This window comes from Phalaenopsis equestris, unplaced genomic scaffold, assembly GCF_001263595.1.
Source record: "Phalaenopsis equestris unplaced genomic scaffold, ASM126359v1 Scaffold000297, whole genome shotgun sequence".
Lineage (NCBI taxonomy): Eukaryota > Viridiplantae > Streptophyta > Magnoliopsida > Asparagales > Orchidaceae > Phalaenopsis > Phalaenopsis equestris.
The window spans coordinates 2,165,526-2,186,506 of record NW_018164739.1 but is presented as its reverse complement, the minus strand read 5'-3'; the positions used below and the strand labels follow the sequence as shown (position 1 = coordinate 2,186,506).

Below are 20,981 nucleotides of genomic sequence, written 5' to 3'. Positions count from 1 at the left end.
CCAAAAAAATCAAATTGGTTCGCATGGATCTCGACGCATATTTTGATCGAAAGTTTCAAAATTCAAATTTGATAGTGCCCACGCTCTAATTTATGATCAAATATCTCTGTGAGACAAACTGAATGATATGAAAAATGGGTTGATCTAAGTTCTATTGGGCCCAAATCATCTACTGGACGAGATGAATCCAACAAACCTAATATCACATAATTTTGACATCATTAAAGTTTCAAAACCTCATAAAACTATTTTTGATCAAGAGAATCACTTTGGGTCGTCCGATGAAATGGTCTGGATCCGTGCAATATTTACTGATGATTTTACTTTTAAAATCTATGAATCTTTCCATGAAAGGGGGCCTAGACATGGATGAGAAGACTAAATGGATCTCTGAGCTTTTGAAGATTCCTAAGCTCCACCAATGTTAGGCAACCTTTGTCAAGCTATTGATGGACCATCGTTGTCTGAATGTCGCCACAACTACTGTTGTCGCTAGTCCACTACTACCTGGCCGCCGCCGTAAAACAACTATTGTCTAGCTGTCGTTGTCGTCGGACCATTATTGCTTGTCACAACCATCGCCACCATTGAACAATAGTTCCATAGCAGCCACTACTATCGTCAGACTAATGTAGCCTTGCCACCACTGTCGTCACCATTGTACCACTCGCGACACCACAATAAGACCACTATTACCTAATCAATGTCGAACCACCACTATCATCATCAAACCACTACTCTCGGACCACCATCTTGAAACACTCGGATCATCTTCTCTTGGTTTTTGTTATGTTGGATCACTGACGCCCGACAACCACCATTATTGTGTTATAAGATCACCATCACCAAATCATATATCAATCGCCATTGTACCATATCATCATTGCCAGATCGCTACTATGTCGGGTCACCATTGTTTGATTTTCACCATTGTTGTTAGCAAATCATCATCTACTGGCCACTATCGTCGCCATCATGGTACATCGTTGTTTTTAAATTATTATCTTAATTGGATGGGAGGTTGTAAAAAAATTATTCTTCCACATTATATGTACATAATGGAAAGAAACAATTAGTAATTATTCATTATTTTTAAGTAAACCATACCTAAGGTTGTACTCGAGCTGAGGAGAGTCAAGTATGTTATGGAATGGACTTGACTTCGTCGAATCAAAAGCTATTCATATTCAGCTCAAGCTTGTGTTGAGTTTTACAATATGTCATACTGTGCTTGCTCAAATCTATAATGATTATATTTATTTTTTACTCTGTTTATTTATATTAATTGAATAAGCTAAAAATATAAATTTAAATGACATTATAATTTTTTAATATAAAATATAAATTTGATTAGTATTTGATTTTTCAAATAAATTTAGCAAACAAGTTAAAAAATTTGAATGAATACTTAATTTGTATATAAAATTATTAAAAAATCATTTTACAAATCTAAATGAATAAGTTAATATCTAATTAACTTATTTAAAAAAATAATATAAATGTATGTTATAAGTTAGCTTTCTTATAATCCAATACATAAAATAAATAATAACTACATTGAAATAAAAAAAAAATACATTAAATTGATATACAAATTAATATTAAATTATAATATATTACTATTAAATTTATAATTAAGTAAGTTATGATTAATAAAACTTTATTTAAATTATATATCATATAAATATAAAATATTTAATAAGTAGTTGAATATCAAATAAAGTTATTCATGAACAGTAATGAATGAATTGGATCCATTCAAATTTTATTAATTTAACCTTTGAGATTTAAATAACTTGTTTGATTTTTCATATAAATTCAGTAAAAAATGAGATCTGTAAATGAATACTTAATTATTATATAACATTATTAACACATAATTTTACAGATCTTAATAAATAAATTAACATCTAACTAATTTATAACAACTAAATAAAATAATATATAAGTTATAAATCAATTTTCTTGTAATCAAATACATCAATAAATGCTAACTACATTGAAATAAAAAAAAAAACATTAAAATTTAATACATACTAATATTAAATTATAATATATTACTATTAATTATATAATCAAATAACCAATAATTAATAAATTTTATTGAAATAATATAACTTAGAGATAAAAAAAAGTTATAAATATTTGTATTGCAGAGTATTACATTTTTTTTACGTCTTAAATCTTCAATGAAGTTCAATGCATTGCACTAGAATTAAAATACTGCTAAAGAAAATGTTGTTTGGATCAATTTAAACGTCTACAAATGGAAAAAATATTACATCAGGACTCCGCACGTAGAGTTACGTGTGGAATCCAATGAAATTAAAATGTAGAGGTGATCGACCCGGTAACATAAAGAATATTCCCCTCGTGTTATTCAGATGTTATTGTGTGTTATTCAGGTGTTATTGTGTGTTATTCAAGTATTATTGATGTGTTATTATGTTATTATAACACCGAAAATATTCCCAAAACACAATAACACATGAATAACATATAATAACACCTTAATAATACGTAATAATATGAGGAAAATATTCCCTGTTTTACTGGGCCGATCACTTTCACGGCGTAATTTCATTAGACTCCGCTTTGCACGTAACTCTACGTGCAGAGTCCTGATGTAATATTTTTTCCTACAGATGAGAGAAATAACCCTAAACGCACTGTCCGATTACCACAATAATCTAAATTCCTTCACAGACCCTTATTTAGCTTACTGAAATTGGAAGGCTTACATTCATATGTATTTACATATCTGGCACCTAAAATTCATTTTTAACATACATGCCCCTTTCCCATACACGAACAGATACACCTTAATATAATATGAAAGATTCAGGTGGTATAAACACAAATGTATAATAATTGTGTGCTATGTAGCTAAATTCCCCAAAATCATTGCACAATTGAAAATTTTGACAGTATTATTAAATCAATATGAAGATTGACATAATATGGACATCAATCAAATTGACCAACATCATAGCCGGTCTTTCAGATCTCATAGTTCACATTGGGAGTTTATCTTTGAAGCCCTCAACTTGTTGGGGGAACACAAACCCCATAAAAATGAGTTGAAACAGTAAAAGCAAATAAATCTTTGAGAAATCTCCCTCTGATCTTCCCAAAGTTTCAATTTTTCCTTTGAGAGATCCCCCGACTCAATGATTCCACCCTTTTCCTGCACATAATAATAATAATGATAATAATAATGAAGATTAACATACATAAAATTCAATTCCCATATATTTACATATTTAATACCTTAACTTCATGTTTTACATACATACTACCTTATTCATGCACGAAAAAGAGTTAGCTGCAAGTAGGATTTAGCGTTAATGGGATTCTGTAAATCCGATAAATCGTAAATCCGTTAAATCCAACCTCCCCCGTGGATTTAATTATTCTGGATTCAAGCCAAATAGAAGGAAGAGTTTCGGCGCTTAAATCCAAAAATTCGAGGAACACTTGCATTTTTGCGTTTGGTTGTATTGCATAAATGCGATGATAAATCCTATTCAAAGGTGCTACCTAACACCCCGTAAAGTTAAAATGGTGATATTTTCAATGTGATATGAAAGATTTGAGTGGCATAAATGCAATGAAGAGTTAGACATGTAAATACATAGGATTAGAGTCACTAAAAAATACATATGTAAATGCCTAATAATAAATAAATAAATAAAGAATTACAAATATTTTAGAGAGAAAAAAAAAAACATAGGATTGGAGTCACTAATCAAGAGAGGACCACCTTTCATTTCCATCGCATCCTATTTAGTGTCAATAGAGAGTATTCTTTCCATTATATAACATCCAAATAACAAGTCAACAACATTATCTTCATCCCATAAAATAAATTGGCATACATGACAGTGAAAACTAGCTGATATTGAGTGCCCCCTTAAACAAATAAAAAATTGTCAAATCTGTCCTAAAATGATTTGATCATGAGCATGTAAGTATAACAATTTCATGAATCATGAGCAATAATAAATAGAAGAAGACTTACTACTTGGTAAATTTATGAAAAACATCATCTTGATCTGCATTAACATATGCAATACAATTACAAGAACTGACTTTAAAATAATAGGAGATGATCTCAGCAAATTTGATTTCATATAATTACAACATCTTAATTTTTTTAATGGCAGTATTTAATATTAATAGGAGAATGCAATTGTGTGATCTAGGTGAGGGGAAATATTATATTTTTCCCTCTGACTTCAAAATAATTATACCTTAAAGCCCCCCCCCCCCCCCCCCCCCCGAACTTGGTTTTTCAGCCTTTGTGGCCGAAAACGGAAGCAAGGAGTTGAAGATTGCCAAGGCACAAAACTTCCCAAACATCATATGGAAGCATACAAAAAAAGAAAAATATCTAATGTAAGCTCAACCGGCATAAAAAGCTCAACATGACATGTACAAATGTGCATGCGCATTCCACAAATGGATGGTTTTGGAGAGGAAAGACTAAAAGAAGGATGGAAGAAAGCCCTATGATCCTAGAGTATCATCAACAAGTGAGAGAATGTGCTTCAACTCTAACATAGAATATCTCGGTGTCCACAAGAAAGACCTCCAAATCAAGACCATGCGCATGCTGTCGAGGAAACCATTAAAGAGATTCAAAATCGCAATAAGGCCAAAAAAACTAGTCAATTCAAATGATAATGAAAAAAGTAAGATTTCCCTCATCTATGATACTAATTTGAGAACCAAGAAGTCAAAAGGTAAGGCAAGATCCAGAAAGTTGAAATCCACTTGGGCTAGCAACATGGGCAAGTTACTCGGGTGAACTCCACATTGAGCTATCAGATCATTTAGGTGGTTGCTGTAGCTATTACAAACATACCAGAAGCCAAAATGGGGACAAAAAAGATACAAGTAATAAAGAGACATTGCTTTTTCTGATTTGATTGGCATGATAGAGTAGAGATGACTATATTGCTGAGAGTGAACTTCAAACTAACACGAAGCACGTAGATGGATACAAGGAGTATCAGCTCCAAGACTAATTTAATATATCATAAGCAAGGAGCACGTCATCATGTTAAGTGACTGCCTTAAAGAGCGGGTTACCACCCTCCTTATCAAAAGGGGCAAGACCCTTCCTTTTTCCTTTGATACCAATCTCTCATTTTGAATGAAAATTTTGGCTCAACGCCGCCGTTATTCCTATGCCGGATGCAACACACTCCACCTCTAATAGTTGGTTGAAATCCGGAAATGTTAGAATTGGCACCTGAGTCATCTTCTCTTTCAGGATGTCAACGCTAGTTTGAGCTATAAATGTCCAAGTAAACTCCTTTTCTTCCAAAAGCTCTATCAGAGGGGCAGTAATAGTGCTGAAGTTTCTGATGAATCGCCTGTAAAATAATGCTAGCCTCAAAAATTGTCTTTGCTCAATAAACATTTGCGGTGCAATTTAGCTCATAATAGCCTTGACCTTGGTAGGGTCCATCTGAATGTCTGCACTAGACTCGATATAACCCAAAAAAACATATTTGGTCTGTCATGAAGTGAAACTTCTTCGAATGAGTATATAATTTCTTTGCACGCAGTACCTCAATTACTTCACTCAGGTGTTGTCAGTGCTCCTCAAATCGTTTGTATGCTAGAATGTCGTCAAAGTAGACCATAAAAAAATTTACGATGTGCGCGCGAAATACCTGATTTAGCAACCTCATAAAAATGTTAAGCTCATTTGGCAAGCCGAAGGGCATAATTGTCCACTTGCATAGTCCATCTCATGCCTTAAAAGCACTCTTCCACTCATCTCCTGATTTCATCCGAATTTGGTAGTACCCACAGCGTAAGTTGACCATGGAAAAGATGGTAGCTCTATGCAGTTGGTCCAAGATATTGTCTAGGCAAGGTATGGAAAACCGGCACTTGATGTTGATCTTATTGATGACCCTATTATCGATACATACCCGCCACGTCCCTTCCTTCTTGGGCACCATCAAGGCGGGAATAACACGAATGGGTACTCTCTTTGACTACCCCTCTTGTGAAGAGATTCTGTACCGGCCGTTGTAACTCCTCATACTCCTCAGGTCTCAATCTATAAAAAGGTCGATTCGACAACACCAATCCTAGTATAAATTTATGACGTGTTGAATGTCCCTCAATGGCGATAAACCCTCCAAAAGGCTGTCGATCATCACATCCTGAAAGTTCTATAATAGTGGTTGTAGTGGTGCTAGTATCCCATTCTCCTCCTCAACTCCCTCTAGGAGGACTAATGTCGGTGCCACGGGAGCATTTCAAACTGACTGCAGAAAGGTGGGCCGTGGGACTAATGCTTCCCATTTATCGCCTCGGCCACTTGCATCCTTAGCAGGAAACAACACAATGTGTTTTACATCCTTCTTAAAGGAGTAAGTATTCTTGAAGCCATTGTGTTGAGTCTTGTGATCGAACTGTCAAGGCCTACCCAATAGAATGTGACAGACGTAATGAAAGTTCTATAATAATGGTTGTAGTGGTGTTGGTATCCCAGTCTCCTCAACTCCCTCTAGGAGGACTAATATTGGTACCACGGGAGCATTTCAAACTGACTGAAGAAAGGTGGCCCGTGGGACTAATGCTTCCAATGTGTCGCCTCCGCCACTTACATCCATAGCAGGTATCAACACAATGTGCTTTCCATCCTTCTTGAAGGAGTAAGTATTCTTGAAGCCGTCGTGTTGAGCCTTGTGATAGAACTGTCAAGGCCTACCCAACAGAATGTGACAGACGTCCATTTGAACCACATCGTACCATACTTGCTTCTGTAGCTGGTCTTCAATAAAAAATTCGACCAAGCACTGCTAATCTATGCATATTTAGTTACCCTTATTCAACTAGGCAAGGGAATAGAGTTGAGGTGTTTTTGCTGGCCAATCCTAATTTCTTCACCATCAACGTGGATATCATATTTTCGCAACTCGCACCATCAATGATCAAGATGCAAAGTGTTACACCTATACGGGAGCCATTCCTCCCTGAACTGGCTGAAATCAATGTAACCCGCCAAAAGACGGGCTGCTCTTGGCGACAACAAGCATGATGAAAGGGGGGAGCCGCGGAAGAAGGAAAGGGAAGGGTGGGGCTCACTAGGACTATAATTTCCTATGCAAGGAGGAGAAATTAAGGGAGTTTGGAGGGAACATAAACATAAAAGTTTTTGGAATGGTGGGAGAGAATTTTATTAAGGGGAAAACCTAGGGTTTACTTTCTTTGTGCATGTTTTTGTGTGACTGTTGTTTTCTTTTCTTCTTGTGGAGTTCTTAGCAAGGTTTAGGGTGTGGGAGAGTCAATCTACCTCTCAAAAGTAGATCAACATTACATCTTGCGTGTTTTCCTTTGATTTTTGTAAGAACAGCCCTTATTGTGTTTCTTTCACCTATTTATTGTCATTTCCCGTGCTTTGTTCGCTGATTTTGGTGTCGAGGTGTATTAAATTGGTACCAAAGCATAGATTTTGATGGGATGACAACAAAAAAATTGAACGTGCTAGAAGGAGAGGTAGAGTAAACCTGATAGGGAATGGAAGAAAGATTCGCAACCATGGAGGACGAATTTTCTTCTATTGAAAGTCGAATAAATGACGGATTTGAAGGCATAGGAGAAATGCGGGAGATGATGAAAAAGTCATAGAGTCCAATTGCAAACTCTAACCAATGGTTGATCACTGAATGCTTGACCAGGTCAAAATGGAAGGAAACTGAGGGAGAAGAAAACGAAGAATACATCATGTAACTGGAAGGAGCGTCCTCCTGAGACTCCGAAAGGAGAGAGAGTGTAAATTTTTGATGGAGGGGAATGGGCTGAAAGTTGGAGAAGGGATGAAGTAAGGGACAGAAAAGAGTATGATGAAGGGAGGAGAGAATCAGGAGTGGGATATGCCTCTGACCGCAAGAGGGAGTTTCACCCTAAATATACGAGGGGAAATTCCTGAGGGCGAGGAAGTTAGGGTAGAGATGCAAGGGTCCAAAAACTGAAAACGACGATCTTTGAAGGGGAGAATGCACATGGATGGGCGTATCTAGTGGACCGATACCTTGTAATCAACGGGTTACTAAGGAAGAGAACCTCATGGTAGCGGGATTATGCTTGGAGAGGAAGGCTTCAGCGTGATTCCAGTGGATGGAGACAAGGTATCTGATGCACTCATGGGAGGAGTTTAAGGATTGATTGTTGGAGCGTTTCCATGCCATTCGAAGGAGACCTACACGAACAATACTATGCTCTGACTCAGGAGAGGACGGTTATGGAATACCAAAGGAAGTTCGAGCTCATTTCGGGTGCTTTGAGAGGGATTTCTACATCAAGATTGAAAGAGAACTTCTTGAAAAACCTAAAGCCCGACATAAGAGAAGCCATCCGCCCCTTTAGACCGCATGAAATGAGGGAATGATAGAGCTTGTCTAGATGATAAAGGACAAGAAACAGATGAAGAAGACCGGCAAAGGCGGCAAAACTAGAGGATTCTACAAGGGCGCCATGACAACCATGACACCGAAGATCCATACAGTGTCATTTCAGAAAGAGACATCGAAAGAGAAGAGTACAGGACCTCTACCCGGCAGAAATTTCAAGTACTTCACAGATGCATAAGTGCAGGACAAAAGAGCCAAAGAGTTGTGTTACCGCTGTGACGAGAAATACTCCCCAGGACGCCGATATAAGGAGCGTGCCCAATAGATTCTTTTAGTTCAAGAGAATAATACAGAGTGAGGAATCAAAAGAGGAAGCAACGGAGGAGAAGCATTTGCATTTGGATGTGGTGGAGGTGTCCCTCAATTCGGTGGTGGGACTTACCCTGAATCACATCATGAAGGAGACGGCATGAATCGGGGAATAGCCGACGGGGCCACACATAACCTTATCTCAAATCAGGTTGTGGAGAAGACAGGGTTGAAGCTGGCGACTACAGGGAGCTTTGGCGTCATGATTGGGACCGGAAAAGAGGAGAAAAGCCAGAAAATTTGCAAGGATTTAGTTCTGACACTACATAGCCTACAGGCGGTGGAAAACTTCCTTTGGGCAACACAAATTTTATTCTGGGAATGAAGTGGCTACGAACATTGGAAGAGATAAAGGTGGATTTAAATTTCAAGACAGGGTTACTTGGTGGAGTTGTAGAGAAGGGGTCCAGCAGCTCCTACAGCAGTTTACTGATTTTCCACCAGCCAAGCGGGTTACATCCTTGGAGGGGTTTGAGAGTCAGAGTTGACTGAGTTTCCGGAAGGGGTCCAGCAGCTCCTAGCATCAGCTCCTACAGCAGTTTACTGATTTTTTCCACCAGCCAAGCGGGTTACATCCTTGGAGGGAGCATGAGCACGGTATTACATTGAACGAGGGTGTTCCTCCATCAGCGTCAAATCTATAGGTACCCCCAGATATTAAAGGAAGAGCCAGAGAAGTTGATCCAAGAGATGCTCGAGGTTGGGATTATCAGGCCTAGTGTGAGTCTATTTTCCATTTCGGGCCTGTTAGTTAAGAAAATAGATGGTTGTTGGAGATTCGACACAGACTACTAGGCTTTAAACAAAAAAACGGTGTTGGACAAGTTTCCTATTCTTGTGATTGAAGAGTTATTGGATGAGCTTATGGGGCAGTCATTTTCTCAAAAATTGATCTTAAGTCACGGCACCACCAGATTAAGATAAATCTAATGAATGTGCACAAAACACAATTTAAGACATATGAATGACATTATAAGTTTTTAGTGATGTTGTTTGGCCTCACTAACGCCCCAATGACATTTCAATCCCTCATGAATAGGAAGTCTCAACCTTATCTCCGAAAAATTGTCCTGGTTTTCATTAATGATATTTTGATCTACAGTCGTACAAAGACTGAACATGTGAGGCACCTGAGGACAGTATTGGAGACATTGACTGAGCACAAGTTGTATGATAACTTGAAGAAATGTTCTTTTACACACTTAAAAGTGGATTGCCTAGAACATGTGGTGACCAGAACAGAGGTAGCAGTGAATCAGTCCAAGATCGAGGCTATGGTTGATTGACCCACACCAAATAATCTGAAATAGTTGAGAGGATTCTTGGGGCTCACAGGCTATTACCAGAAATTCATGGCGGGATATAACACGATGCATGACCATTGACGGAACAGTTGAAGAAAAACAATTTCAATTAAGGGGAAAGCAACAACACAGGCAATTGAAAACCTGAAGAGGGTCATGACTAGCGTGTCGGTATTAACACTTCCAGATTTCAGTAAATCATTTGCGGTAGAGACAGATGCATCAGGGTCTAGATTGGGAGCATGCTCAAGCAGGATTAGTGGTCGATTGCCTACTTCAGATAGATTCGTAAGGTCGGGGCAAGGCTAAATTCAATATATGAACGAAAATTAAAGACAGTTGTCTTAGTCATTCAGAAGTGGCGGCCCTACCTGTTGGAACAACATTTTTTAGTCAGAACAGATTATAGGAGCTTAAAATATATGTTGGAACAACGAATGGTGACTGAGGAACATCAGAGATAGCTATACAAGCTACTGGGATATGATTTCAATATTCAGTACCGACCGGAATTGGAGAACAAGGCAGTTTATGCACTGTCGAGAAAGGGGAGGAGCCCCAATTGACGGCGCTATTGGGCCCCTTGGTCCTAGATTGAGAAGCCTCGAGACGAAAGAAAAAGGGATGAGGAGTTGAGGAAGATAAGGTTCGAGTTACAACAAGATCTGAAAAGTCAACCAGAATATGTATTAAAGGAACAGTAGTTGCAAGACAGGGTTACTTGGTGGAGTTGTAGAGAATTAAAGGGGTTCGAGAGTCAGAGTTCACTGAGTTTCCGGAAGGGGTCCATCAGCTCCTACAGCAGTTTACTGATTTTTTCCACCAGCCAAGCGGGTTACATCCTTGGAGGGAGCATGAGCACGGTATTACATTGAACGAGGGTGTTCCTCCATCAGCGTCAAATCTATAGGTACCCCCAGATATTGAAGGATGAGCCAGAGAAGCTGATCCAAGAGAAGCTCGAGGTTGGGATTATCAGGCCTAGTGTGAATCTATTTTCCAGTTCGGGCCTGTTAGTTAAGAAAATAGATGGTTGTTGGAGATTCAACACAGACTACTAGGCTTTAAACAAAAAAACGGTGTTGGACAAGTTTCCTATTCTTGTGATTGAAGAGTTATCGGATGAGCTTATGGGGAAATCATTTTCTCAAAAATTGATCTTAAGTCGCGACACCACCAGATTAAGATAAATCTAATGAATGTGCACAAAACACAATTTAAGACATATGAATGACATTATTATAAGTTTTTAGTGATGTTGTTTGGCCTCACTAACGCCCCAATGACATTTCAATCCCTCATGAATAGGAAGTCTCAACCTTATCTCCGAAAAATTGTCCTGGTTTTCATTAATGATATTTTGATCTACAGTCGTACAAAGACTGAACATGTGAGGCACCTGAGGACAGTATTGGAGACATTGACTGAGCACAAGTTGTATGATAACTTGAAGAAATGTTCTTTTACACACTTACAAGTGGATTGCCTAGAACATGTGGTGACCAGAACAGAGGTAGCAGTGAATCAGTCCAAGATTGAGGCTATGGTTGATTGACCCATACCAAATAATCTGAAATAGTTGAGAGGATTCTTGGGGCTCACAGGCTATTACCGGAAATTCATGGCAGGATATAACACGATGCATGACCATTGACGGAACAGTTGAAGAAAAACAATTTCAATTAAGGGGAAAGCAACAACACAGGCAATTGAAAACCTGAAGAGGGTCATGACTAGCGTGTCGGTATTAACACTTCCAGATTTCAGTAAATCATTTGCGGTAGAGACAGATGCATCAGGGTCTAGATTGGGAGCATGCTCAAGCAGGATTAGTGGTCGATTGCCTACTTCAGATAGATTCTTAAGGTCGGGGCAAGGCTAAATTCAATATATGAACGGAGATTAAAGACAATTGTTTTAGTCATTCAGAAGTGGCGGCCCTACCTGTTGGAACAACAATTTTTAGTCAGAACAGATTAGAGGAGCTTAAAATATAAGTTGGAACAACGAATGGTGACTGAGGAGCATCGTAGATAGCTATACAAGCTACTGGGATATGATTTCAATATTCAGTACCGACCGGGATTGGAGAACAAGGCAGTTTATGCACTGTTGAGAAAGGGGAGGAGCCCCAATTGACGGCCCTATCGGGCCCCTTAGTCCTAGATTGAGAAGCCTCGAGACAAGAAAGAAAAATGGATGAGGAGTTGAGGAAGATAAGGGGCAACACGATCTGAAAAGTCAACCAGAATATGTATTAAAGGGACAGTAGTTGCTCCAATAGGGGCAATTTGTGCTACCCAAGAGGTCAGAGTACAATCTTAGATTATTGCAACAGTTTCATAATAGTGTGAACCTACAGTCATATGGTGACAAACTTTATTGGCTTGGGATGCACAAAGACATCGAGGATATGGTGGCAAAATGCGACGTATGTCAGCGACACAAGTGCTTCACGACACCAGGAGGGTTACTACAAACATTAGCACTACCGGGGAAGATTTGGAAAGAAGTGATGATAGATTTCATCAAGGAATTGCCACGGTCAAAAGAATTCTGAATGATCATGGTGGTCGTAGATCGCTTGAGTAAGTATGTACATTTCATTCCCTTACGACATTCCTACACAGCGATCTCAGTCGCGGCGGTGTTTATCAAGGAAGTGGTCAGTTTGCATGGAGTACTGAAATCGAATGTTTTAGATAGAGACAAAGTGCTCCTCAGTCACTTCTGGAAATAGTAATTCAGGTTGCAAGCAACAGTCCTCAAGAAGAACATTGCATATCATGCCCAAACTGATGGACATACGGAGGAGGTCAGCAGGAGAGTGGATGAATACCTGTGTTGTTTTGTATCTGATAAACCGAAGCTATAGGTCAAGCGGATTGCATGGGCCAAATATTGGTATAGCACGTTGTACCACACCGCATCACAGACTACCCCTGTCAAGATTATTGTATGGGTGAGATCCACCCTCACTTGGTACATTATGAGCATGGCGCCACACCAGTATATAGCGTGGATCAGTACTTGGAAGAGAGGGACGTGAAACTAGCAGATCTCAAGGAGCATTTATTAAGGGCTCAACAAATCATGAAGAGGAAAGTAGATGAACATAGGAGAGAGTTGCAGTTTGAACCAAATGACATGTCTGCTTGAAGCCAAGACCCTACCGACAGAAGATATTTATCAGGAGGAACTTTCACTACGATACTATAGACCGTATGAGGTGAAAGCATGCATCGGGGAAGTGGTTTATCGTTTGAGGTTACCACCATCATTCGCACTACACCCAGTCTTCCATGTGTCACAACTGAGACGTGCAATTAGAGATCATAGACCCTCACCTACACTACTACCAACGCTGACAAAAGACCTTGAGTTGATTTTGGAGCCATTAGAGATCAAAAGAGTGCGCCGAGGAGTAGGGGGAGCAAACGAGATACTAGTTAAATGGAAGGGGCTACCGGATTATGAAGCAACATAGGAGCCTTACGAGGTGGTACACAAACGGTTTCCATCATTCCACCTTGAGGACGTTGTGTCTTTTTGAGAGGAGAGTAATGTTATGCAGAAGCCGACACTCCCTGGACCAGCTGAAGGTAGCGTAACCAGCCCACAGACAGGCCAGTCTTGGCGACAGAAAGAAGCAAGGCGAACTGGGAGAGCTGCAGAAGAAGGAAATGGAAGAGTGGGGTCCACTAAGGCCATAATCACCTATGTAAGGAGGAAACATTAAGAGATTTTTGAGGGAAAATATAAAGAAAATTTTTTGAAATGCTGGGAGGGGTTTCTGTTAAAGGGAGAACCAAAAGTTTGCTTTCTTTATGCATGTTTTTGTGTGATTGTTGTTTTCATTTCTTCTTGTGGAGTTACTAGCGACATCTAGGTTATAGGAGAGTCAATCACCTCTTGAAAGTAGATCAACCTTGTATCTTGTGTGTTTTCCTTTTATTTTGTAAGAGCAGCCCTTGTTTGTGTTTCTTTCACCTATTTATCATTGTTTTGTGTGGTTAGTTCGTTGATTTTGGTGTCGAAGCTATCAAATTGGTATCAGAGCATAGATCTTGGTGGGATGGAAGCAAAGAAAGTTGGTGTGCTAGAATGAGGTAGAGCAAAACAGATCAGGAATGGAAGAAAGGTTCGCGACCATGAGAACAATTTTTCTTCTATTGAAAGCTGAATGAATGATAGATTTGAAGACATGGGAGAAATGCGAGAGATGATGAAAAAATCATGGAGATGTAATACAGGGTCCTGCCGACCACTCCAGTTGCAAACCCTAACCAAAGGTTGATCAGGTAATACATTGGTCAGGTGAAAAGGGAAGGAGGTCGAGCAAGAAGATACCGAAGAAGACAACATCTACCTACAAAAGCGTCCCCCTAAGAATCCGAGAGGAGAGAGAGTGGAGACTTCCGATGGAAGGGATTGGGCTAAAAATTGGAGAAGAGATGAAGGGACACGGAAGAGTATGATGGAGGAAGAAGGGAATCAGGAGTGGGTTATGCCTATAACCGCAGGAGAGAGTTTCACCCTAGATACATGAGGGGAAATTCCCGATCGAAAGGAAATTGGAGTTGAGAGTTTCACCCTAGATTTATTTTGATGTCGAAGTCACAATGTCCGCCATAAGTGGGCTCTTCTATTGGCCTCAGATATTGAATTTTGAAGCGGCATGTTTGGTATTCCTCGTTGTTGAGGTCCACCTTGTGGAACGGATTCAGATCTTCATCTCTATCTCACCTTCGACTTTCTAGATTGCGATCGAGGGTATTCTCCCCCAAGGTTCCATCATCCATTTCTATCAGTCTCAGTTGTAGACGACGGATCTCCCGTTGTACTCCTCCCGATTAGGGTCCGACATGTACCTCCATAGTGGTATGATTAGGTTTTGGGTTTAGAAGGGGTAGTTGATGAAGAGAGAAAAGAAATATATTTTGGTAGAGCGGTAAGGGCGGATGCTGCTCTATAATAGGACTAGGCTAGACTAACTCTAATACCAAATGATATCAAGGTAACCCTAAAAAAGGAGCAAAAGTGATTTACTATTGCTGGAATCCAGATAGAACATAACAAGTGTTCATAAAACTGGAAATAAATTGACACAAACACAAACAGAGCCCCGGGGCGAGGGTGAAGGTGATGAATTACAACTGAACATAAGGTGGGGGGGATGATAGAGAGGCTATGGCAGCACTACAGAGGCTGCTGGGAGGAAGAGTGACAGCAAGGGATAAGCAGGAAAGGCTGGCGGGAGGAAGGGGGTGTGGTGGTCGGGAGGGCTGTTGGGAGGAGGTTTGACGGCAGGGGAATGCTGCTGGGAGAGGGTGCAACAGCAGGGAAGGCTGCTGGGAAGGAGGGCTGCAGCAGGGAAGCGTGCTGGGATGAGGTGTGACAGCAGGGAAGACTGTCGGAAGGAGGCAAGGCAATGGGGAGGAGGGAACAAGTGGGGATAGTCATGACCTCGAATGAATTACATACGAAACACCTTCTCGTCGTCAGACACAGCCCTAAGAAGAGAGAAACACCAATAGGAAGAAGTCTGAAATCAGAGATAACCAAGAACTAACCCTACACAAGCCAAAACAACAAATATATAATAGCTAGGAGATATAATAGGAAGTGAGGGCTCCTCCCCTTCGCCGACAAACGGAATCGGCAAGGAAGGAGGAGGTAGTGGTAAACAGAAAAGGCAAGGGAGGCATTTGGGAAATCTTTCCCACCTCGTGGGAGCGAGAGACGGGCCATCCAGCCTCCTGTCGTGCTGAGGCACTTCCCTGTTGAATCTATTGGCCGGTTCAGCCAAGTCCCAAGTCCCGCCCCACGTCAAAGAGTCTAATCGATTCATTCTCTTGCTGCTCCAACCACCCAAGATGAGAATTGCAAGTATGAAGGATTCAAGTGCATGCAAGAAATCCTTTTAAAACTGCATGGGATTTACTTGCATAAGTTTATTTTCTATTCCACTTTATTTATCAAAGTGTTCCTCATGCATGCTTCCTAACTTTAATCATCTCTTGAACAAAAGTAATCATACCATATCCTCCATCTACCCAATCCCTTTGTAATACTATTTATAGTTAACTCAAACAAAAGTTCACATAAAGCCCTATAATATAACTGATACCTTAGATTAGGACCAGGATTAGGAGAGGTAAAGCTCCATCTAGCTGAATTTTGAATCACATATCAATTATGGCTATTTTCGGAATCTAGGAGAGTCTAGCTGCCAATATAAAAGGGATGAAACTGCTGTGAAGAAAAAGAGCTCAACAATATGTTGAACTTAGATAGCACAACTTGCACAAGTAGCACACACCCTTTAACATGACTTTCACATCCAAACTCACAAACCTTTTTCCAACAGAGTAGTTAAACTTTCAGAAGTAATTTATGGCTCAATAAAAGTGTGAAAAATGTTTGAAACCATAAAGAAGATGCTTAGGGGTTGTTTGATTTGTTGAAAATGAAATGCAATGTAAAAAGCTTACAGAATAATGTGATTACAATGCATTTGAAGTATTTTAAGAATGTTTGGTTCACTGTAAAACAAATGTATGAATTTATATCTTGTTTGGTTTGAAGTAAATTGAAAACAATATGTTTTTTTGTCTGGAGATAGGGGGGGCGGTAGGCTGCTGGTAGAGGCGGCCTGGTGAGCAGATAGTGGTGGGAGGCGGCGGCAGATGACCAGTGGCTGGCGGCAATCAACAAGCGGTCGGCGGCAAAGGCGGCAAGGGCGGGCATCCGGCGGCAACAACAATAAGGGCGAGAAGCCGGCAGTGGCGACAACGGGCCGGCAGTAGTCAAGCGGCCAGCGGCGACGACAGGGAGCGGGGTCGGCGGCTTGCCAATAGTATTTTATACTTTAATGATGTAACTCAAATTCGGCCAAAATGAACTATGGTATAAACTTCAAATTAATTCATATTTTACATTGTATTTATAATTATTCATACCAAACATATAATTTTCTCAAATTCCCGCAAAAAATTACTGCACACCATAAATTCACTAAAACCAAATGGCCCCTTAATCAAACAGGAAAATGCTTAAACATGCATTAATATAATAAATAAAGAGAAAAAAAAAACTTTATCAGTGCAAGAATCTACAGTCACAAACTTGTAACAGACTTAAATAAGATCAGACAATCAGAGTGACGATACATGAGTGTTCAATAAGAGAAGCAATACTATAATTGAAAACAAAAACCTAAAAGAAAATTGGAAGAGTGATTTATAATATACCAAATCAATGCAATAAGTAACATGAGTTAGGAATTCATGATAGCCAATACCATTCAGAAAGTAGCTGCAATCAAAAATTTATTGTCAATAAGAAACTTGAACATAAAGTACCTGGTATCCTCAAGGCGCCCATGCAAACTCCATCGTTGTCTAAATCCTTCAATGCCTTCTATTCCACTCGCAAGAATCATGCGCCTGCAAATTAATATATCCTAAACCGTGCACTAGAAGTAAACTACATGAAGTTCATCTTAACATAAGCAGAATTTTTTTAAAGATAAATTCTTAAATTCTTAGTTAATTTACAGTAATTTTGCAGCTAAAATGTTGCTGAGGATTTGAATTAGAAAATAAGAAAGAACTATTCCAACACATGTTGGCTTCCAACTCCAATTCAGTTACTAAATAGTTTAGAGACTACCATAAAGTATCCAATTCAAATCCTAAAAATATTATGGTCCCATTTTCTTTCATTTTGTATCTTAAACAAAATAGACAAATTGTATATCCAAAACAGCACAGAGTATTAAATTAACTTCTTCTAATAGATTAACTTTAAATCATAAAATAGACATGTAATCTTAAAAATAAGGGTAAATTATATCAAATATTTCTATTATTTTACCATTAAGTTCAGTAAATCATAAAACAAATCACGTCAAATTAATCTTCCATACCAAAAAATGAGATACATGTATGTGTTTTGCGCATAAACAATTCATAAAATCATAGCTGCAATGTTTACCAAGTCTTATTTTCCTACCATGGCATGAATTTAGTTAGCATAATTACAAAAAGTGCTCAATTTACCTCTCCAGGGACGTGATCTCAGCTAAAAGTTGAGCTTCTCTTTCCTTAGCTTGTTCCAAAGGCATGACTAAACCCAATTTACGTTCACTCTCTTGGAGCCGTTGTCTCAGTTGCTTGTCCTACCAGCAAATTTACTAATGTCAAACACAACATGAAACTGACTTAAGAAAGATCTAGCAACATAGTGAAAAATACTAACAAAACTTGAAGAAGAATTTTTTTTTTTTTTTTTGACAATTCTGACCCTATTCTCAGCACACTGACGATATAAAATAATCTCATCCTGACAAAAGGGCTCAATGTCATTAATTTGCAGACCTGGATCATCATCCAAGTAAATCAATTATTCAAAAAAAATATTAATAAATAAATAAAACCTGATGAAGATTGATAAAAAAAAGACTTACACAAAAAAAGATTCCTCAAAATTCCATCACACAAATTAACACCTTCAAGAACATGTGATGCTATCTCTGGAGGGATGCGGGGTGATGGTGGACCTAGCATAAGGTCATCACCAACCAATATTGTCTCCTCCATGGTGGGCTGTGAATCAACTGAAGCACCAAAATAAATGAAAGAACTCAGAAAGAGAGCCTGGTAGGAAATTAAAGCACTGAGAAACCAACTGCAAATAAATCACATGAAAGTTTGATATATCACTGCAAAGTACAATATTTCCAACAAGTGAATAACTTAAAGTCATTTTTTCTTACTAAAAAACTTTAACTAATAAATTCTCCAAGATCAAAACAATGAAAAAATCTACTAAAAACCTATCTTTAGAGCTTGATAAGTCCCCCTTCCCCTTCCCAACTTTTTCCCCATTTTTTTAACTTAAAGTTCAATGCACAAGGTTATAAAACAAGATAATAAGAAAAAAAAAAATGATTTTTAGTTTATGCAGACTCCACAAAAATAATGTGACAGAAAGAAAAAAGATGCCAACATACCATCCATGATTGCTCCAGAAGCAGAACAAGAAATATCCAACAAACACTGAATTAATCTCAATATAATTTAATACCTGTACAAGGAAAATGGATACAACTAGAATAAGTAACCTTCCAAAAATTCATAAAGGAGCCACACATCACGCATTCATTGCCAAGAACAGAACATAGTTTGATCCAATAAAAAATTGCAGCTCTCTACCAACGAGCTAAAAGAAAAAAAAAACTAGGAACATAAGTTTTACCGTTAGATTGTCAAAAATGGGAAGCACAGGTCATCCAACAGGGAGTATTCAAAAGAAGGGCACAAAGATGATCGAAAGTGATTTGGGGTAGCTACACCGAGGAGGGATTTCAGCTGAACATCAATTAATACCAAACAAGCTATTTCTTGTTCATGAGCAAATTCATAATCAAATTGGAGCTACTCAGTGAATCAATAATCAATCTCATACTAACATTTACATCCACAATTAATATAACTTAATGTCTGAACCATCTAAACATATAAAGTCCCACTTTTGTCAATGATTTATGGCAATGTAATCATCTATAAACTATAAAGCTCTATAATATAAAAGAACTACTGAAGAAAAACAAAAAAATGAAAGCAAAATGTGATTAAAAACAAAACGGTGGACAATAGACAGGGATAAACAACAAGCATAAACCTAATAGTATCATCACAACTCATGTATCCAAGAAATGATAGACCAGAGCTAGATGAATAGGAACCCCTAACCATAAGATACCTGCAGCTGCAAGCTACTACCTGGACTATAATTGTGGTCTGAAGGTTATCTGCTACGGTGCGACGCTACGATCACCGGCCAGGTAGATGTGCAGGCGAAGGAGTGAACGGAATAGCAAATAAAAGGAGGCTTGAGAAATGGAGAGTTTCGGACAGTCAGAGGAAGGAGAAGCGCTACGGCTGACGAGCGGAGCAGCGGAAGGAGATTTCAGCCAAAAGCTAAACACTGATTTCGAGTGAACCAAGCAAGTTTTAGGGGCTGTTTTGTAGCCGGTTTTAAGCAGGATTTATACAGTATTAAAGCTAAATCTTGTGAATCAGCAGATTAACTAAAGCCGGGACGAACCAAAAGGAAGAATGGCGCGAACAGGATTGATTACCTGGCTTCAGATTAAATATATTCCGGTGGGGGGCGGAGAGAAAGGACTAGAAAGATGGGTGTTTCAGTGTTCTCTGTAAGCCGCGATCCACTCGTTTCCTTTTTTAGCTAGCGGCGACTGTATCGTGAAGGTTCGTTCGCGAAGGAGATGGCAAAACCGGTGGTGGGGGAGTGACAAAAGCGAGGGTTTTGGGGAGGATGTCGCAGAGGGATTGGGGCAGCGAGATAGATTTAATCTCATTTTGTTTAACTTAATTTTATAATTTCAATTGATTAATAATTAATAAGTTATTTATATATTACAGAATTAATTATAATTTGATAAATTTATTTGTAATTATATAATATTTAAATAATAAATAAAAAAATAGTTATAATTTTAAATTATAAAATAAAATTCTAAATATTTTCTAAATTATATAATTTATAATTGATTAATGTTAAATTATTGATTAATAAATAATTAGTTTAAAAATAACTATTCATTTATATAATTTATTATTAATTAATGTAAATTCTTTTACATTTATTTTAAGGCCTATAATGCTCATTTATTTTTTTTATCTAATATTTTTATTTGGTTGTTCAATAAATACTATTAAATTCTTTTAAAGCTGTCAAACAATTTTACAGAATTTATAAGAATTTATTTATTAAGATACCAAATAAATTTTGAACTTAATTGATTGATCGGTCGAATTCAAGTTTATTTTTATAAGTTTGAAACGACTTATTATTATCAATAAGAAAAAATTATTAATTCAAATTATTGTTATAATGAAAT

General features: G+C 38.3%; 1 protein-coding gene across 3 annotated transcripts; it reads right to left on the bottom strand.

The window, feature by feature from the left end:
- Positions 1–2,782: 2,782 nt before the first annotated feature.
- LOC110025341 lies at positions 2,783–20,428 on the bottom strand. 3 transcript variants are annotated; one of them, XM_020725770.1, is made up of 8 exons: positions 20,199–20,428; positions 19,840–20,044; positions 19,068–19,141; positions 18,522–18,671; positions 18,359–18,432; positions 18,115–18,233; positions 17,416–17,499; positions 2,783–3,187 (listed from the first exon to the last, which is right to left on the bottom strand). In XM_020725770.1, the coding sequence occupies exons 3-8, from the start codon at positions 19,072–19,074 to the stop codon at positions 3,139–3,141; spliced, it is 483 nt and encodes a 160-aa protein (XP_020581429.1). In that variant the 5' UTR covers positions 19,075–19,141; positions 19,840–20,044; positions 20,199–20,428; the 3' UTR covers positions 2,783–3,138. The 3 variants fall into 3 exon arrangements, with proteins under 3 accessions (XP_020581429.1, XP_020581428.1, XP_020581430.1); XM_020725769.1 differs by lacking the exon at positions 19,840–20,044; XM_020725771.1 differs by lacking the exons at positions 19,840–20,044; positions 20,199–20,428 and adding an exon at positions 19,313–19,577.
- Between the last annotated feature and the right edge of the window lie 553 nt (positions 20,429–20,981).

What these genes read in the sequence shown, in the direction of transcription:
- LOC110025341 (XM_020725770.1), bottom strand. An exon ending in TTTGAGGAATCTTTTTTTGT is followed by an intron (nt 18,433 to 18,521) that starts GTAAGTCTTTTT and finishes ATGATGATCCAG; the next exon opens with GTCTGCAAATTAATGACATT. An exon ending in GAGATCACGTCCCTGGAGAG is followed by an intron (nt 17,500 to 18,114) that starts GTAAATTGAGCA and finishes ATTAATTTGCAG; the next exon opens with GCGCATGATTCTTGCGAGTG.